The sequence below is a fragment of the Caloenas nicobarica genome, chromosome 5 (genome assembly GCF_036013445.1).
Source record: "Caloenas nicobarica isolate bCalNic1 chromosome 5, bCalNic1.hap1, whole genome shotgun sequence".
NCBI classification, from domain to species: Eukaryota; Metazoa; Chordata; class Aves; order Columbiformes; family Columbidae; genus Caloenas; species Caloenas nicobarica.
In genome coordinates this window covers 58,656,316-58,677,453 of record NC_088249.1, presented here as the reverse complement: position 1 = coordinate 58,677,453, position 21,138 = coordinate 58,656,316, and the positions used below count along the sequence as shown (strand labels likewise).

Below are 21,138 nucleotides of genomic sequence, written 5' to 3'. Positions count from 1 at the left end.
AGGAACTCCATCTCCTAGCTTTGGTTCTTGGAATTGGCCATGAAGGTGTAAAGCAGACGGTCTGCATATTCCCACTGTCTTCAAAACCTCCAAGTAAGCCTAGGAAATTGTGTATGTAGTCACCGAATAGTTTTGCCATAGTGTTTATCTACACTAATGTTTCTCATAGACTGTGAAGGGGTTATACTTTGAAGAATGAATCCAATTGAACCTACACATGGTGCCTCAAATTATGCAAACTTTGAAGGGAAAAAGATATTAGCTACATGGCAAACTGACATCCACAAAGGGTGAAAACACTTAAATGTAGATTTTATGCTGAGCCTATGCACCATCATGAAACCACGGCCACATAGTTTTCTGGCTCTTAATAAATTAGATCAAAAATGCTTGTTATAAAATGAAGAGAAAATGCCAAAAGCTACAGGAAGGGTACATTGCTCCCACAACATCATGTTACACTCCACAGCACTGTTTGCGTATAACTTGGGAAGCTTCCCCTTTCAGGCCAGCAACAAGCTGCACAACACTCTTGTTTCCTAACACAGAACTTCAAATGAACAGAGACAGCTCTGACAGGTCTTCGCAAAGTTACCACAAAACTCCACCACCACAACGGAATTCCACAGAAAGGTCCAAACAAAAAAGAAGCACGCTCCCAGGGAAAGACGAGTTATTTCCATTGCTACATGTGTTTGACTAACATGCATAACATTTTACTGGTTGCAATTTTCAAAAAGAGAAACTTGAGTTTGGCTTTGACATACACATTTCAAGAAGTAATATGAAAAAGCTCAGACTGCAAATTAATTTGCTATAGACTCCGTACACTGATGTTCCAGCCATTTTTAAAGTAAAGGTCACGGAAAGCTTTTTAATACCTTTTCAATAATATTGCAAATAACCCAAATAAACTGTTGACCCCATAAAAATCATTGGGTTTCATACTCATCTATTTAACTGCATTCTTTTTTCCACTAAATATGTTTTTCATATTCTAAAGCACTTTTCAGCATATTTTTTCCTCAAGAACCTCAAAGAAACAGTGTAGGAATTTAAAGAGTATTTAGTATACACATTTAGGGTAAGATCCTTTTCAATACTGTTTTGCTCACTGGAAATTTTAAGCACGGGCATTGTGCCCAATGTAACAACACATAAAACAGATGTGTTTTTCCATTCACATTGGGCAGGAAGTTTCATATTAAGCATTTCAATAATTGCACAAGAAACGTCTTATATATGTGCTGAAATATCCTTATGGCTTGATTTATATTGGAAAAATTAGCTGTCCCCTAGAGCAATAAATACCTGAAAAATTAAATGCCATAAGAATTTTAAACCTCCATGGGGAGTAAGGGATCACAGATACTCTCTGTTTTCCTTGGATCCCTAGATTTCACTATTTGCCCCTTCTCTCTCTGACTATTTCAAACATAAAAGCTTGTGACACAGTCACCACTGGTTTAGTGAAGCATGGCTGTGGATAAAAGTTCAAGCAATCAAAAGAAGTGAAAAAATAGGCTTGGTGGGCCCAGATGAAATGCATAGGCAGCACAGGCTCAATCCCGAGACATTTTTTTGTGTGAGTGCGTATGTCTGCTGCTGTTATGATCTGGAAGCTGGGAGAGATGGAAAATCAGCAGAATGGAGCAGAACTTGATTCAGTGATGTGTGCCTGAATCTCCAGGGAGCCCTTACTATTAGAAGGAAAACTCTGAGCATGAGCTTGTATCAACTCCTCAGGGAATGACAATCCAATACTACAGCAGGAAAAGACTGCGTGCACCATACACTGCGAATCTGCGATGGGTCTTGAAAACACATATATATTGATTATTATGGTAGCTAACCAGCAGACCCAGCTACCACCCCTGTTGGGAAGAGTGGAGTAGAAGCTGCATGTCCAGCTCCTGAATGGTAAAAAGTGGTAACTTCTCGTGGGAGGAATCACAAGAGTACCCTATAACATGGTGAATCGAGGGCCCTATATCCAGACCAAAAAGCTGGATTTAAACCCTGTATTTATACGAGCAGAGGAGCGGAATCCTGGTCCTGCTAAAGTCGGCAGCAAAATCTTTCTCTTCCCTCAACACACATTTTTACTTTCAGTTTCCAGCTCTAAATCTAATTTTAATACACATGATTACGTCCTGCATTCAAAGGCATTTATGTGAACATCTGAAATTCTTCTCTCACAACATCCACCTCTTTTGTAAAAATGTTGTAAATTACACTGGAATACTTGAGGGTCAGTATGAAGATGTGAGATGGGGGAAGATGGAGCAACTGGAGCAATTCTCATCTGCCAGTGACACCATTCACAACTGTATTATTTTTCTCTCAGTGAATATCTGAGTATTACTGCATATGTTGGGTCACACAAATCTTACTGTGGCCACTCACGAAAGGAAGCCTTGCAACATTTTAAAAAATGTATCTATCAGCAATTTAAAATACAGAGCTACCTGAGAACTTCAAAACATGTCTTGCCTTTCACTCTTGGATTAACATTTTAACCTTCATTTAGCTATACCATAATCCTGCGAGATAAGATCTGGATCCAACACAGATTTTTAAGGGGATAGCAAAAAGTAGAATAGATACCTTCTGGTCTTGGCTTTGGTTTTTCCAATCCACCATCCTGCATGAGCTCAAACGCAAAGGATACATTGAGGACCTAGTAATATAATAAAGGTACTCATTATTGTGAACTATATACAGTATAAATAATATATTAAAAATATTTTAAAAAAATAAATAATATATAAAAATAATATATAAATGGTCTAAACAATGTACTCAAAGCTGCAGACCCAGATTCTCAGACATAAAAAACAGTCAGGGCTCCATGTATCAGTGAAAGATCTGGTCCATGGAATCCAGATAATCTATTGTTTTTCCTGGGTGGTGATGGTGCCCACCTCCCACAAGTTTAAAAATTGGAACACGATGGGATAAAGTGCTCTTGTCTTGAACAGAAAGCTGAATTGCCTGAATAACAATAGACGCTGTGTCTGGTAGTGGTTGTTCTTAAAATGATAAATAGTACACAAATGACTTTATGCTTCCAAAACCCATGAAACCTTTCAAATGTTAAATTATTGGATTTTGGACACAAAAAGTCAGTTCTTTCATCAATTCGTGTGTATAATTCTTTATACACTTAATGAACAGTAAGTCTGGTTCAATGACAGCATCACACAGTGGCTGCCAAAATCAGTTAATACTTCCTAACCACCCCATCATTAATATAATTTTGCCTTTTATTCCAGCTAAACATTAATACTGAGATCCTAAAAATGCTTAGAAATGGTTACCAGTACAGTCCTATCTTGATTTCAGCTATTTACACTAAGCTTATGTAGAAAAGTTTGTGTCATTCTTGTACTGTTAGACATGTTTATTTGTTTATTTGTTTTTTACAGAAAAATGAAATCTAATTACCTTTTGTTCAAAACTATCGGGAGTCAAGAAAAAGCTGTGCAGAGGAACAAAATAGCCTTCTAGGAGACCCATTAGCAGGACTAAGTACACACCATCTGCAAACTGTAAAAAAAGGCATTTCTCAGTACATTTTCTGAATAACTCATTGCTTTGCTTAATGGACAAGATATATATTTTCTAATGCAGAACTGTCAACAAGCTACTAATACAAATATTTTAAATTGCAACTAAAAGACCTCATCTCACTTCTTTGATTCCTTTTATTTAGTTAGCACATTCTGTTATGTCTTCTCCAAAACTGACCTAATGCTAAAATATACATTCAGAATACGGCTCCTGGAAAGTGAGGTGGTCAGTGGCTTTGATCTATGCCTTTGCTTTTTATTCTAGTATTTCTAGTCTTTTTATTTCTAGTCTTTTTATTTCTAGTCTTTCAAGCCCTCAAATGGCATGCATTGCCTGAGCAGAGAAAAGCAGAATGAAGGTGCAATCTTGTGACTGCACTGAAATTCAGTATATTGCAGGAACTAGCAGAACAAAGAATCATCTTTGTCCATGTTGTGCAAGTTTGAGTCAATCTAATTTTAAATGTACATTATTACAGATGGAAGATCTCTAACTGCTATGATATGTGTTCATTTCTATCTAAAAAAACCAGCAACATCCATAAGATTTTGTTAAAGGCCTCTCACTCACGCTCCTGTGGCATCAGGTCTATCAGTGTCCTGAGATATCCTCACAATCGAACTGAATTATCTTCAGCAACCCACCACCCTCCTGAGGTAGATAACTTTCTTTCAAGTGACAGAAATACAGTCTCTCATCTTAGGGAATACTGTTCCAGACAAATGCTTAAGGGGTTTCTAGGTACATTTGAATAATATGTTTTTTCCAGAAGTAAACGATGCAATAAGCAGGCATAGAGAACACCTTTGTGAAAGCCCTTACACATTATTTTCATCTAAATCTTAATTTGAAAAATCTCTATCTATCAGACTGATAGCTATTTAAATAAACTAGATTCATACTAACATGAATCAAGACATAAAATAAAGCCTGTCCTGAAGACACGGGGGTTTTTTTGATAGTGCTGATACCATCCTGCCTGCCTGACCTTGTAATTTTTGTATGATAACTGCTGCAATTGTTTGCATGGAGAGGTATTAATACAGCAGGATTAAGCTTCTCTTTTCGTTTCTGTCCAGCCAATTTAGCAGCTGAGAACAAGAAAGACCATGTAGCACATTATTTCTGTGGTGCGATCAAGCCTGCGGCCCAACTGTACAGCTGCCTGCACACTTGAGTAGCTCTACTCTCAAGACCGTACCTCACTGAATAGAGTCATTGTAATCCCATGCGATTGCGTGCTTGTCTAAAGGTAGACAGGAAACAACTGTTCAGCTTGACATTGGATCAAGCCAAGCGGACGGAGTTCTTTCCTGACCAAAACAAGCACAGGTTCTGCTTACAGCACTTGGCAGAGTCCAAGAGGTAGCATCTGTTAATTAATTTTTATGCTAACGGCAGTACAAAACTGTTTCAGAGAAATTTAGCTGCCCTCATTATTTCTCTGCTTAATCGCTGAGGGTCTGCTCCATACAAACATATTTAGAATTGAAGTGTTTCCCAGCGAAATAACATCTTGGAATTCAATCAATAATAATTCAATGAAATTTCTGGATAAAGTTGGGGGCATAGTGCATAACATAGTGCGACTATCCCTCCCTCTTAAGAAAGGCTGTAAAATCCTACCTGAGTCTCCAGTTCAGTAACCTCCAAATTCAATTTATTCAGATGCTTGTTCACAAAGGTGATGAGAGTCTGAAATATGAAAACAATGTAGTGAAGGCCTATTCAGCAGGGCAGCATGGACTCCACTCAGAAGAGAACCTGCATGAGTCAAAAGACTGCAACACACTTTCCCCCCAAGGATGAAGAATAGAAATAAAATGAACATGATATACATAAATAAAAATACACTGTTAAAACATAATAGTTCTTAAAAAAACTTGTAGCAGACTATAGGGAAGTAGGTAACTGGACTCCACTCAAATCTGACAGCAGCCAAAATAGTCTAGGTCAGACCCCTGGCAGTTGTGAACTAGATACCTCTTTGGCATCAGTACACTCAAGCTACCAGCTGGGTTCCACTCAACATACACTTTGTGAGAACTACTTTTTGATGGGAACTTTAATAGCTGCATGTTGTTCTGTGTTCCAAAGTTAAGTTCATGCTGCTAAATATTAATTAAAAGTAACATTACAATAACAAATTTACATATTTGTTTAAGCATAAAGCCTAATTGTATTTACTGTATGCAAACTATGCCAATTATATATATACACACACTCATGACACATGTACAAACAGATACATGCAAGCATGCACATGCACACCTTATGTATTTTTAAAATAAAAAACCTTCCAACCTTTTTCACCACATTGAGTTTGTCTGGAGCATGGTCAAATAAAGTATCAAATGCATCTCTTTCTGAAAAACATTCAGAGATGTTAATAGACTGAGCAGCAGTTGTCTAAATGCAGAATAAACACTTATTAAGGCACATACTCGTTTAAGACAACACACTCAGCAAAAGGTTTCAATATAGTTTCTTTGTATTCCAAGTACCATGTATTTTGCATACTGCTCTCTTGCTAGAAGCTGCTAGTAACTTATTGTCTATTATTTACAAAAAGCATCATTTTCAAGTACGATCTGGATTACCTAATAACAAACAGCCAGATATCAGGAGCTAAGTAACCAAATAATTTTCTACAGAAGAACATGAGTTTACATCTAGAGTCACTACATCTGCAGAGGAAGATTTTCCCCATGGGCCACTGATGCATGGTAGTGTGCTATACTATTAGCCACCTCAAGCATGCTTATGATTACACAGCTGCAATACAATTCTTTGTATGGATGTTTCTGGGCCATTTTGATTTGCAGTTTAGGACTTTATCAGCAGGACAGGCAACCTAGGGTAGCGTGACTGGAGTGCTCCTGTAGTCACCTTCTGAAGAAAACAGGGGAAAAAAAAAGGCACCAGAGCCTTTTCTGAGCAATTTCCATTTTGACGATCACCTGAATGATAGTGAATGACTCCACAAAAAGCTACATTCATATTCCTCAATACATGCAAAGGCGCACTTTATACAAACTAAGACTGCTCAGAGATATCATAGGTCATGCATGCAGCCTGTTAAATCAGCTGTGAGGCAGCCATTGAAATAACACAAGAAGTGAATGCTAAATTCTTGGTGGGACTCCACCTGGGCTCCTCAGATGGGCTTTCTGCTGGCCAGTCTCAATACTAGCAGTAAGACATACAAGGCACAGGAACGTGCATGCTGTTTAGGCCTGCTGAATAATGACTCAAAGTCATTAAAGTGTACGTAGGTAATGTATGCAAGAACACCAGCAAATTCACCAGCAGGTTTATGATAGGACATCATTCCATATTATGCTGGCAACTTATGACCATTAATACTATTATAGTAATGTTCTGGAGGTTAGACCACAAAGCATCTGCAAATTAACACGTGCTGAAAAGCAATGAAACGTGTTTTAAAGATGGTCAAACTGATTTTAATGCTGCTTTCCTTTTCTTAACTGCCACAATAGCCTGCAGTGCATATATTTATATATTTGCCAGGGCAACTTGAAATCTTCCGCTTCCTTGCAATTTGATCAAAGTGACCACCCACTGCAGAACTAATGTATACCTGGGCTGCCCCAAGAAAAAGATAATAATTAAATTAACTTACCATGCCTTCCTGATAATGCCCTATGGAAAAAAAAAAAAAAAAAAGAAAAACACAGTTATACATAATTCACTTGCAGACATTGTGCTGCAAAAGAAAATAGCATACATGGCCAGATCTTCGGCTTGGTGAAAAGTGCATTAGATCCATAGAATTAAGAAAACCTTAATCAAGTTACTCAACTGAGAACCTGTATTACTCTGGAGTCCATCAGTAGATCATCTCCTGGCTTCACTAAAGCCTCATGGGAGGCCAGATCTCAGACTTCCTACTATTGAGCCAAACCAACACACTTTGCCTGAGTGAAGAAGGCTTTTTCATGTTGATTTTGTGAAAACTTTTCCCTTTGCTTTAAAAGATGCATTTACCATACCAACTACAATATAATTCCAGCCAAAACAATGCCATGACTGGGTTCTTAAGAACTGCAGCATTTTGCTCCAGTTGATCCCTCATGTAATTATTACAGGTAAATAGACCCACAAAGATTAAGAAGAAGTCAATAATAAGCCTGGCTCCTCTCCATTCTACTAGAAACTAGGATATTCTATTATTGCTCTCTGTTGGTTTGGAATAACTTTTCTGTTATAATTTGTTCATTGAGATGACATATACAGGGATTACTACCATCATTCTACATCCCCAATGTCCAAACACCTAAAAATAGTCATATCGCATTCCTTTTTGAAAAAAAATCTAGTTCTCTATCAAATAAATAGCAACATAAAAGAATGAAGCATATCTTTGTTTGCTTGAAGGGCATTTGAATAAAATAAGAAATATAATAAATACAGAAATAAATTCATAATAGACGAATACAAAATAGAGATTTTGTATATCTTCACTCTGTCTTCTGTTTTATCCTGGTCTCCTGCTTTTAGTTCCCCAGCTCTGTATTTCCTCACCCTTTTGTATTTTTAGATGCATGTTTTCAGCTCTTGAAAAGGCTAAAATACAGTCACTGGCTGATGCATCATCTTCCCTGGAACCCCAATACCAAAATCTAAATATCAGCAAATGTTTCAATTTTTGAGACACATCTGTGTTCAATTACTGAACTGTTGGCAAAAGTGGTGTTGACATACTCAGTGTTACCAGTTATTTCCTCTTGGATTTGTCGAGACTGGAGGATTCCTTCTCGTTTCTGGAAAAAATAAAAAAGTGACATTTTTCTCAGTAAAGCTTAATGCTTAGGGCACAGTAAAAAATTTGTGATCCACAAACATAATTAGATAAGAAACCTGAAAATAAGAATTTTTAAACAAACTTATAGTAATATATTATTTCAGCTTGTAAGTATTTCAGAAAACCCTTTTGTACATTAACAAGAAACTTGAAACTCCACCTGTAGAAGGAAGTATTTCTTTTCCTTTCTCCATTGTTCTTAATTCACTTTTCTTTTAAAGGCCCCAATTCAGCAAGCCATTTGAAACACCTAAACACATATGTAAGTATTTTAGTAGAGGTGTATCTAGGTGAGTTGAATTAAACCTTGTATTTCAATGAACAGCTTTGGCAGATGGTGCCTATGCTTCTCTTTTGCAAAAATCTTGCTCCCAGGCTATCTGTTCTTTCTGCCTTGTTCATATACTTTTTTTTTTTTCCTCAGTGTTTTCCTTTTCTGACTTCTCGGCACACAAAGAGCTCCATTTGCTCGTGATGGAAAATCAAACTGGAGGATAATCCATTCACAGGCCCTAGTCATCTCAGTGTTAATATATGCAATAACTCCAATGTTCTTCAGATCCAAAGAGCCTTTTGTACCTGGTGGTGAGTGGCCTGTGTCTAGAAGCTGTACACAAAATGGCAGAAGCCAACTCAAATGGTTGCTATTTGAGTCAGTTGGAAAATGCAGGAGTTTAAAAATCTGACATTGTTTCCAGGATGCTGATCACAGTCATCTGGTGGTGGTGTAAATACCGCGCATATGTTTTGCCTCTCTTTGTGTTCTCTCTGTTAATTCTATTCACTGGAATTAGCAAAATTTTGCAATACAGAAAGAAAAGTCAGGCAAATGCTGACGACTGCATGTAAAGTCTAGACATTAGGCAATTATTCATGATTCTTCCCTCCCTGTCATAAAAGGAAATGAGAAAAATAAATCCATGCTAGTCTTAGACTTGCCTTCTGTGTGGAGAAAAAGAGAGAATAACCTTTTGTAAAAGTCCCTCATGGCATGTGAACTGCGGCTGCTGCTCTTCCCTGCCTTGGAGAAGGCAGCACACGGCTCCCTGAAGCAGTCAGTCCTTGGTCTCTGATGTGCTGAGGATTTGGCCAGGCTTGAGTCTATTACTTCTATACTGCATTACTAAAATACATGAGGATCAAACTTTCTGCAAAAAGCAACACATGGCACCCTCTGGGTCACTCCAGACCGGCACTTGGAGGAATCTGAACTGTCCATCTAGCTAGATGATAGTTTCAGGAGTCTTCCATTATATTTTTTAAAGCCCTGTTACCAAATATCTGCACACCGTTAAAAATGCATTCAAGGAGGACCTTTGAACATTAAAAAGACAGAGTGGAGTCCAGTGTGTTACATATTGAAAGAGGGGGCACAGAAAAGCTGACGAGGCATCTTCTGTCACACGCCCTGAAAGTCTGAAGAAAAATGACATCATTTAGGGCTAACTTCATTTCCAGCTTGTGCAGACAGCAATAAGAATTTGCACTTGACATTACAATCTCGTTCATGCTACCTCAAGTTAGAATTCCACTCTGTTTGGGATTTTTGTTTATTTTTATTTTTGCTTCAGAGTGAAACTTTTATTTCCTCCTGATGGTGACTCTGACATGCCAATGATGCCTTCTGGAGCAAAAGCCCTGTCACTCTTGTCTCCTAGAGAATGTGAGCATCATAGCAATGGCAACTGTACTTCCCAGTGCCCAGTCCAGCGACACGGGAGAAAAAAAAATGCTTCTAATACCCTACTTTGCCTTTGCAAACATGCAAAAATAGACATCAAGCCCTAGTTTTGTGCCTGGCATCTGATCACTAAAATTAATGGGATTTCCACACTGCCCAAATACAACATGGATCTGCTGGACACTTATTTGACCAGCACATGTCAAGACAGACTTTCCTATGCTTTTGATTTGTAAAAAAACTGGTGAAAAAATCCCAATGGCAACTATCAGAAGGGACTTCAGAAACACCAGTCTAAGTACCTTCTCTGTGAGGGCTGCTTCCCATATATACATCTGTTGCACTTTAAAATCTCTCCACCTCTATTGACCCTAACACTGATATCACCTGATGTGAAGTTTGTTTTATACTAGACAAAGAATGACACAACATTCCTGAAAATGCAAAGAAGTGCTACTGAAAACTGAAAGACTGTCCAGCAATGTTCCTTAAAGACAACAGTGGCTATGACTGAAATAACAAATTATAAAAATCAACATCTACTATTTGAATGTCACTGAGAAATGAGGTATGAATGAAGATTTCCCGGTAAAAAGCAAAGCTGGACGCACATTCCAGCGACCACAGAAGACATTACTTGGACAGCCTTGGCATTTTCTTCCCTCACAGATGAAAGACTCCACTAAAGACCATGAAAGATCTTCCTATTCACTTATTTTAAATTGCGAACTACCCCTAGAACAAAAAAATACATCTGAAATCTGGGTAATATGTCTGGAAATGGAAAGGGTCTCTTCATCTTTCTTCACACCAGCTATATGTCAGCAGTTCCATGTAACAGAGGGCCAACTGCTCGATTTCACACACCAAGTCCCACTCTGAAAACTTTCCCACTATTCGAATGGCTTTTGCCTATGTATTGTTGCCACCCCATTTCATCTGGAGGATCACATTTTATAATTGCCCAGCCAAAATAAAATGCAGAACTATTCTGGAGCTTAAAAGAACAAATACATTTGCCACGGGTTCAAAAAAAGACTTCTTGGGAACATGGAGGCGATGCTGCTCGGAAACATTTGAGACCTTCCCAGGCAGTGGGACTGATGATCTCAGAATAAGCTTGTGACGTACACCTTCTTCTAATCTCATTAAATACCTAGCTTTGCTTAACAGTAGCTTATGCACCCAAGAATTGCTGACCCAGTGCTCAGAATAGGCTGAAGCCATTCTCATACTCTCTGACTTACATTTCTTGCACGCAATCAATCTGTCATTTAATCATTTGTGGATGGCATAAATAAGTAACTTTTTTAAAGGGGCAAAATGATAGCAAGATCCAGCCCTCCATAAAAGCTCTCATTTGCTTCAGTAGAAATGATCAAACAAAGCCTGGGCTTTGTTCAAAGTTATTCATTCTATTAGTATGAAAGGAAAAGAAAATAATATAACAAAATAGCTAAAAAAGGCCCAACTATGACATTTTTTCCCAAATCAGCTTAAAACCCAGATTTCGTATTACTCTCATTGCTAACAGCTTTTGCACAAAACAGCCAAAGGAAACAAGCTTTCGTAAGAACTGTGCTGATTACCTGTTGGGCATAAGCACATTTTTTGTTTCAGAAGTATCTTTGTTTCTATTTCAATACCCTACATCCAGCCAACAGAGCAACTCTCACATTTTGTGTGTTTCTAAACCCAACAGAATCATGAAATGAATGAAGGTAGTCTTCATTAAAGACCTTATAAAAGTACTTTGGTCTTTTATTTCTCTCTCTCTCTTTATCAAACTGCTCAGAGAAGAATTTTAAAGTAGCTACCACACAGTTGGTTAAGCTTCCCTAGGCATGACCTTACTTTACAGAATATATGAGGGTTTAGAGCATGAGGCGCACAAGTTTGAACACTAAATTAGGCTTTAGGATCTGCTGACTGTTGATTAAAACTTTCGTTGAGTTCAAAGCGTACATGATGATTTATACAGAACCAATCCCACAGGACATGACAGACAGATTTAAAAAATAAAAATAAAAATCCCACTCACCATAAAATAAAAATGAAAAATGTCTCAAACACAATTACAGTAAGAATACTGGCCTCCGCCCTCTGTTAATAGGAATCGGCATAGCCTTGGAGTTCCACTGACTGGTTTTCACCAAGGACTGGGTCTGCAGGACGAAATCTTCTGCAACACTACTTGGATTTTATTCTGGTGCAACTGCTTTCTCTGCAATTCACTGGCGCCTGAGCTACAGCTGTGTAGCTAAGAGGCAAAGCAGTGAGCCAGATTCTCCCACTGCTTATTGTTTTTAAATTGGTTTATCTGTACTGACTTCAGTGGATTTGCTGTTGAACTACATTAGCCTATTAAACAAGAGTACAATTACATCCATTGATTTCAACAGGAATTTCGTCTGGACATACGGAGTGACAGCAGAATGTAAGATCTGGGTCTTTATTTTAGGACTATGTTCTGTTCCTGGTTTAGTTTCTCATCCCAAAGATGCCCTCACTGCTGCACTCCTGACTTCCGACGCTGTTTTTGGTAGAACTTTGAGATAAAGCAGTGTAATTAATGTATTTATAATATCCAAGGGCAAGTACTTGAAAATTATGTTATGTTGCCTTAGACACATAAATGCAGATTTGCTGGGGTTCTCTTTCACTGTCTGTAGAGAAACCCATGAAGCAGAATCTGAGAGTCAATGAGTCATTATCAGGCGTCAGTGACACATCTACCAGAGATTCTCCTTCAGATTTCTCCTCGAATTACAAAACTTGTCAGATCTGAATGCTGGAAAAAGGAACGGTTACTTTCTCAGATCTGTCCCACAGATTTTCAGTCACTCAAAACTTGAGCAATAGCTCTTTGCACCAGATATGTCAGTGTAACAACAATTAAAACACATAAATACAGTTACAGTGTGAAAAATAAAGGCAAAGTTAATTGGAAAGAAAGAAAAGGGGATTAAATGGGAAGAGGCCAAATAAGATGGAGCAAGCACAAGTCCAACTGAAAGAAAAATGATCAACAGAATAAGAGTTTGGATGGATGAGGCTCTACTAAGGAGACTGACCGACACAAAAGATTTAGTTGATTGGGTTTTTTTGCATGCTTATGAGAAAGTCAACACTGTAATCAGACTAAATTAGCATGTACAAGGCTCAAAAAGAATATTTAGTCACCTAACATGAATCTGAATGTAATAAACAATGACAATTCATCATTCAGTGCCAAGAATTATTTGAATCTCTACACAAGAAGACTGTCAAAATGGCAAAAATAGTAATTCCAGAGATCATACTGGGTGATAAACAAATTCCAACAATAATAATGCTTCATATATTTTTAATGTCAGAGTCTGGCCATTTCACAATCAAAATAAGATATTCTGAGCCACAGCTCAACCTGGGAAAGCAATTCTGCCTTTTTCTGGTTGAAGCATTGTCAGCAGGAAAGATGCACGTGTGTTTCTTGTCAGCCAAAGAGACGCACACACACCCGCTCAAACAGAAACTCCAGATGTATTTTTCAAGAAACCCCTCAGTCAATCTCACACCACTGCCAGGAGCTGTTTAACACCTCTCTTACCTGCACAACGACAACCTGAATGGACACGTGGTCTGGGAGTCTGATTGGTGCTCGAAAATATTGTGATAACGCAACTAGAAGATGAAGTATTGCTACGAGACTTTTAGCATGAACAGCTGAAATAGATATTAAAAGCACAAGTTACAAACTGCAAAGTAACAAGGGCACATATTTTTACTTTTTAGGATGTAGGGATTATGGGACCCTTCTCCTCTTGCCACTTGGAGCCAGGGGCACTTTGAAGGCACCTCGTGTTTCCTGGTCTCCTCCTGCTCAACAGGTCATGCGAATCCAGCCCAGTCAGTAATATGCGTCAGCAGCAAAGTGTTGGTTTTTGCAACATGTCTGGATGCCATAGGCTTGTGTAGATGGAAATCTAAAGCTAATCCAAAAGCCAGATTTCATGTACGGCAGTTTAAGTGCTGTCTCTACATTCTCCTTGCCTTTCCTTTATTCCCTTTATTTCAAAAAGGATTTATGGACTATCAGAAAGATATTTTTGTACTCATAACATGCACTTATTCATTTTTAAGTGTCACAATGTCTGCAGGATGATAAATGAGCCTATTTTGGCAGAAGCCTTAAGCAATAACTTACTAAACTCATTGACTCAAACATTCCTCATGAAGTTGTTATAGTTCTTGTTATTGAAGCTTTTTCACAGCAGGTTTCATATGGGTAGTTAACACTAATACGACTTACAAGATATCAAAAGCCATACTGTAGGAAATCCTTAATCAAGTATCAAACCATTGGCATGAAAGTGAATCACTTCTAATTCTTATTATTGCCTTTCTTCTTCTTGTATTTTGTTTTTGCATTTATAATCTTCCCCAGAGTAGTATTCCTAAATTATCTTTGATAGCTACAGTACAGTGCACTTAAGTTTTTTGTACTTGAGTTAACCAATAACTACTACCTTACTTCACTGGTAAAGCAGGATCAGTCACTAAAATATCCTTCTTCACTATCTTCCAACGCAAGTCTCAACCATGCCATAGAGATAGCCGTTCATATAAAATGCAGCATCGCTGTCAAATTTTGCTGGGGTGCCAGTGGTCAGGGCCGAGGTCCTTTAGCAGAACACTAAAAAGATGCCTGTCTGCCCAGCACTGGTGTGTGCTACAGCTGACTCCAGCTGCTGCTGTCTCTACTTCAGCTTTAAAACACATGTAAAACATTAAATTAAAACTAGAAGTTAAATTGTCAGACCACTCCAAACACCCTGCCTCCAGCTGCACAACAGAGAATGGAAAAACCTGAGGGGAAGTTGAAGAGAGATGAGGATAGAAAACTCAGTGGGACCACACGAAGGGGAATGTCAGAGATGCCTAATGTTCATTCTTCCTCCCTCAAGCTATTTCTCTCCCTCTCACTAATTTGTTGTGAATGGAACAGGATACAAAACAGCTCAGCTCAAGACAGGTACAGGAGACAGGGAAACTGCTACATACTGGTGAAGGTATTCACCAGTGTGAAATGATTCTGGATATTAAACTTAAACCACATCAAGAGGCCTAATCTTCTAAACCAGATGATAACCCACTTTTTGCAACACACATGTACTAAAATGTCTTGTGTTGCGTCACGGAGGGCATTTCTATTAGATATGACTATGTTCATTTTTAATGCAATAAAACAGGTGCAGTCCTAACCTTGATGAGAGTTTTGTACTCAAAATCCATGGTTCAGATTTAGCCTTAAATGGTCAGAAATATTATTCATATCTACGTTGCAAATTTTACACAAAGAGTCCTAGGACCTAACTCTCCTTCTGCCTATCTACTACATTTATGCAGGTACTTGCCCATTACAGCAAACCAATTAATTTAGTAACAGAAAACTTAAGGTAGTATGCATATGGACTTAAGAGCAGAAACATCATGCTTTGACAGACTCTGAAAAGACAGTTTATTTAAACTGGAAGTTGAACACCAGTAAAGAGGACAGAGTGTACCACGTCTGGAAGTGCTCTGCAGAGCAGCTCCTACCATAAATGCCAGGTTTCAGCCTCCCCTTATCATTCAATATTTCAGAATTCTAGATAGCCGCTATAAACTCTCGGCTGTCAAAAAATGAGAACAGCATGGAAAACACACAACTTACAATCAACGTTCCATTTAATGTTTCTTGGAGAGACTTTTAGGGTTTCGTTGATCTTTTCGAGCACTGTCTGTAGCTTCTGTTTCTGAGCAATTTCAGACTGAGTAACTTCAGCAACATTCAGCTTCTCACTTTCAAGTTTCTCTGAAGTGATAATAGAAGAAAAAAACAGAAGAAAAAACATTGTCAACTACATGAAGAACACAAAGACATTCCATGCACCAAGATGTACATTCAAGAGATATTAGACTTTCTAGTTCCAAAATTATCTGGGTTTCCTTTCAGGGCCACTTTTCCCCACACTTTTGAAATACTACAGTTCACAATTTCCCTTTTTTTAATCATTGCAAAGGGGAAGGCCAAGTATTAATGAAAGTCACACTACTGGCTAACAAGTATTTGCTGCAACTCCCTTTAGGGAACACCAGACTCAGAGGTAGAGCCCATTACTTCCACTGCTACTGGGTAAAGGGCATTCTCTATGCGAGTGACTTGTACAGCAGCCCATCAAACCTAGGAAACAGATACCAACTTTAAGAAGATTTGTTTCATCAGTCTCAGCCTCACGGTTTCTCCCTCAGACTCAGAAGACTCAGGCCTGTTCGTGATAAAAGTGAAGTGACACCATATTCACAGAGGTGGAGGATGCATGCAAGAAATGTGAACAAGTATTTCTGGAAGTATGAAAACCACTAAAACCTTGGGCAATTTTTTTCTATTAAACCACAGCCCTTTTCCGCACTCAAAATTTGCAGTAGATTTTAAAATACCTTATGAATTGGTTTGTTAATGATTAGTACAGATTGCTAGGTATATACATACATGGCTTAGTGTTTACTATTAAACAGTAAGCAAAGGAAATTTAGCAGTAAAAGCTCTCTGATAACAACACCAGAAACAAAATGCTTGGTCACCTATCAATTTACTTCTATGAAATAATATCTTACTAAGAGATATCTTATATGGTAAGACCTGACCTTGCTCTCATCAAAGCCAACTGAAATTCTTCCCAAAGAGAGTGAGCCTGAGCCACCACCCTATGAACCCTGCCAAAGGGACTGCGATCTCCTTGAGCTTCTTGTGCCTCCACAGAGGTCAGTCTGTGCATAGTCCCACAACAAGACCAAAGTCTTTAGCATAGACCTGATCCATATGGAATTCAGGGTAATGGAAAAGATTCCACTGAAATCAATAAGTGCTGGATCAGTATACACGTATTTAGAGTCGGGCAGTATCTGATACGCATGTTTTGGATTTTGGGTGAAGTCACTGGAGGTTTGCCCATGAGAATCAAATTGCTCAGTCTGGGGCATATCCAGTCCGTCACAATATATTCAATAGCTTAACCATTCATAGAAGGGAATAGTCTGTGTAGTCTTTATTAGAAGTGCTCATATGATGTTTCAAGATTCATTTAAGATACTGAAAAGAAATTTACTGGAGACTTTATGAGCTGTAATAACTAAGAAAATGGCTTCCAAGCCAACAGTTAAAAAAGCACATGCCAGCCCTGCATTAGCAGTTTCTTTTCTCTATCTGTTTCTCAGCTGAAGCTCAGTTTGCAGTCCACTGGGTATCATTATCTCAGCAATGTTAAAAGCCAGACATCAAATCAGAAAGGAATTCCAACTTTCCAGAGGAACTTCGTGATGTGAATAAACTACAATATGGAACCAGCAGAGATTAAAAACATCCACTGTTGTACTGAAAATACCTTTGCCTTCAAACTTACTTTCCACTTGTAACACGGTTAAGTTTGTACAGCACATATGCAGAGAATAAATTTAATTGAAGTGAATACTGTTGCCAAGACAAGAACCCTCCCTTTCTATCACCCCAGGTAGGCTTTATGCTGTTCTCATCAACTGCAGAGTACCACACATTGCACTGGAGCTACAAGAATTGCGCGTACAGCCTATTGCTCAAGGGTCTCATAATACAATGCTATTTTTATATCACTTAGTGGCATAAATGTAAGATGATATCAAGGCTCCTAAGTAGGAACAAGTGATCCACTTACTGACAAAGTGCCCCAACAGCATGCACATATATTTTTTCTTACCAAATAATTTCTGCAATACTTGTCCATCATACAGGTCTTCAGCCAAGTCTTTCACAATAATCCTCTCTCCTACCAACACATCATTAATCCAGTCAATTAATACCTATATGGGAAACACAAATTTGGCAGTATTATACACTATTCATTTGCAATTTAAAACACATGTCATTTTGTACAATGACAAAAATATTTAGCAGAAAGAATATTGAAGCTGCAATGGCTCAAAATACAATCAGCCTGAAATACCACCAGAAAAAAATAAGGACAACTTAGGAAGGACTCTTTTAAGGTGGCTGCGTCAATGCAACAAAAGATCTAGACAAATACCACATTGATGTAGTGCTTTTTGGAGTGAAATCTGTCCCTTGTTTTCAGTAGTATTTTAACATTTTATTGTGAATTAAAAGATGTTGAAGTCGATTCTAATGAAGCTTTCTGCTAAAATTCTAACCCCCCAAAATCACAAAGACTACAAGGGAAGTCCGTGTGATGTTAGATCGGGGGTGTTATGGGACTGAGAATCTGGACTCGGCATTTTAATCCAAATTCTTAAGTCGCTCTATGCCATACCTAGAGAAAGATACTGCAACAAACAACCTGCCTGTCTCACTGGGATGTGTGCACCGTGTGGTTTCATTTAATTAATATCTAAACAGTGCTTTGAAGTGTTCAAATGAAAGAGGCAGGGACAGCATTAAAAAATAGTTTCACTTTCCTGAAAGTGTTTACATGCTTTTCATTACCTTCATTAGTTCTTGTAATTTTGGGTCATTTCTTGAATTTGGATCAACCATTGTTCGGACTTCATTTTCCTCTGGAAGGTTTAAAAGAAAGATATTAGAAACTATTATAGGCATGACACTTTATTTTACGTCAGGCTTTTATGTTGAGATGTAAAATTGTTGTGAATTACCTAGCATAGTGTCCTCAGGGTCTAGTTCGAATTGAATTGGACTGAGAGGTAAGTTAATGGCATTCATTCCTTCTTCCTGTAATTCAGATACTAGGAAATAAAAAAAGAGAAGCTTGGTCAAATTTCAATTCAATTTACTTACTATTTCATTCTTGCTAAAAGCAGCATTAATTGTCTTAATTTCTCTATAAGAACATGACTCTATTAGACAAGACACCAGGTATAATTATAGCAACAAAATACAGCTAACAAAAATGGGAGGCCCAGCCAACAAACCTTCACTCGTAGGAGTAGAATTTTTGTGGATAATTGTACTAGAACCAATGTGATCTCCTCAAATACTTTCCAGGATATGGCTCATTGTCCTCAAATTTTAAAAGTCTCACTCGCATTTTAATGGTCCTGCCATTTTAACACTAATGAATTGTTTTAGCTGAGGGAAATGATTATTGCTTTCAGCTATGTCGTCCTTGCTCTGGAGATCCTTCAAGTTTAGCTGCTTGAGGAGGGCTGGGTCTGGCTATATCCCCACACTATTTAGGACCGAAGGTGCAGTCACAGCACACGGCTGCTGCTGGTGTTCAGGTCAGAGACCAGCTAGTGCAGCCTGGGGGATGCTTCTGGCCTGTATTCTTGGCCTTTCTTTAGCAGAAACCACAGCAGCAGGACACAGGAGTAAGGCGATGAACCTTCAAAAGTACTGCTTTAGTGTGGAGCCATAGCATGTCCAGACATGGGGTGAGAAAGAACTCGGACACAGGAATGGGGAAGTAATCCAAGATCCCATAGTTTGGAGGTACCCACAGATGTTAGGAAATATGGACAAGTTCTTACTTAGCCAATGCTACAAAATCAATGTTCTTGTAATACGTGCTCTGAGAACAGAGAGATCTGGAGAAGTGTAAAAGCAGTTCTGCCACTAGTTCTCTACAGGTTCTGTACCTGGTACAGTGCAGAGCAAATTCATTCTTCAGGGTAACCTAAAGTTTACCCGGTTGCAAAGACAAAACCCCTTCCTTCACTGCCCAAACGTGCCTCCATAATAGAAGAGAATACACACAAGCCAGTCCACTAATCCCACGGCTATGGAAGAACAGGCAGCACTGTGCAGGGAGGGTACCCACTGTGGCGATCAGGAAACTTCGTATCTTGCTTTGTAACCGAGACATCAGTGCAAAACTGATTTACCAAACCAGTGAGAGGCTCGCTGTCTTATGAATGACAAGTGTACAGACCTTTAATAGAACTGGCTGTTAGCACAACTGTTCCAGTCAGAATTTGAACTTAAATAACTTAATTCAACCACCCTACATGTATCCTAAAGATTCAGGTGGCTGTACAGGCCTTCTGACATGAACTAAAATACATGATTTATGTGCAGATGCAAGATTCACCATCTAACACTTCAGATGTACTACCTGAAGCTTTTCTCAAGTTTATTTTTAAAACTACAGAAAAAAAATTAGAGAAAACAGAACAGTAGGAAGTGACAGTAGAAATCTTGTGTTCTGTCCCTGGCCCCACGACTGCCTTGTAAGTTAGCTTTTGAAAACAGTTTTACCCCTCTGCCTTAAGTTCCTGTGTGCAGTAAGTCCAGCTATGTTTCACATGAACACTGTATTAATTAGTCGGTGTGATAACAGCACTTAAAGCTTTCCAAATATTTTATGCGACTTGTGAAATGTTTTGTGCTCTGCCAGATGAAATGCCTGTGCACAGTTCAAGAGTCTGTTTAGCTGTACTCAGCCATCTAAGATTCATAGTAATAATGGCTGTTAGAATGCTTATTACTTTTAATTGTACAATAACTTCGAAAAATCCACTATCTTCAATACTGAAACAGTAACCTCATTCCATACACTCACCCTGCTTGTGTATCTGTAAAATACAAATACTGAGCAGCTCTAAAGAATCATAAAATAATGTTGACAATAATAGTTCCCTTGATTGTTGTATATCCTCTAAAACTGATGGCTGAGAGCAATGGACCAAATTAATCCCTCATGTAACTCCATTGAGTTCTGAGGAGTTATAGCATGGATGAATTTGGTCTAGCATGTACAATCTCAGGAACTGTTTACACTTAATGGCAATTTTTCGAACTGCTAGCACTCCTTAGAGAAAATCATTGTTGCTTTTATTAACCTCTGATTTTTTTTTCATCTTGGTTCAAAACATTTATGGGCATAAAAATGTCAGTGGCTAGAAAATTTCCATGTGGAGGTCCTTCTGTTCTGAAATGTTTAGTTCATGGAAGACTTACTCACAAAGGTTACTAGGCAGAAAACTTTTTTCACATCAATCCCAAGAGGGAGCACAGTAAATAAAATCAGTTCAAGCCAACTTGCTCCACCGGGCTCTCCTATCCCAAAGGGCTGGATGCTCCGCTTGA

The 21,138-nt window shown here is 38.4% G+C and overlaps 1 protein-coding gene across 1 annotated transcript in view; it reads right to left on the bottom strand.

Annotated features, from left to right (window-relative positions):
* PARVA (parvin alpha) overlaps positions 1-21,138 on the bottom strand; it is a 68,835-nt gene that overhangs the window by 5,818 nt on the left and 41,879 nt on the right. Inside the window, exons 2-12 of the mRNA XM_065636542.1 lie at positions 18,747-18,836; positions 18,577-18,647; positions 17,834-17,936; positions 15,775-15,915; positions 13,669-13,784; positions 8,299-8,357; positions 7,217-7,236; positions 5,878-5,939; positions 5,200-5,268; positions 3,448-3,549; positions 2,608-2,680 (exon numbers count right to left, since the gene is read on the bottom strand). Coding sequence (XP_065492614.1) covers positions 2,608-2,680; positions 3,448-3,549; positions 5,200-5,268; positions 5,878-5,939; positions 7,217-7,236; positions 8,299-8,357; positions 13,669-13,784; positions 15,775-15,915; positions 17,834-17,936; positions 18,577-18,647; positions 18,747-18,836 — 906 coding nt within the window. The remainder of the gene's footprint in view (positions 1-2,607; positions 2,681-3,447; positions 3,550-5,199; positions 5,269-5,877; positions 5,940-7,216; positions 7,237-8,298; positions 8,358-13,668; positions 13,785-15,774; positions 15,916-17,833; positions 17,937-18,576; positions 18,648-18,746; positions 18,837-21,138) is intronic.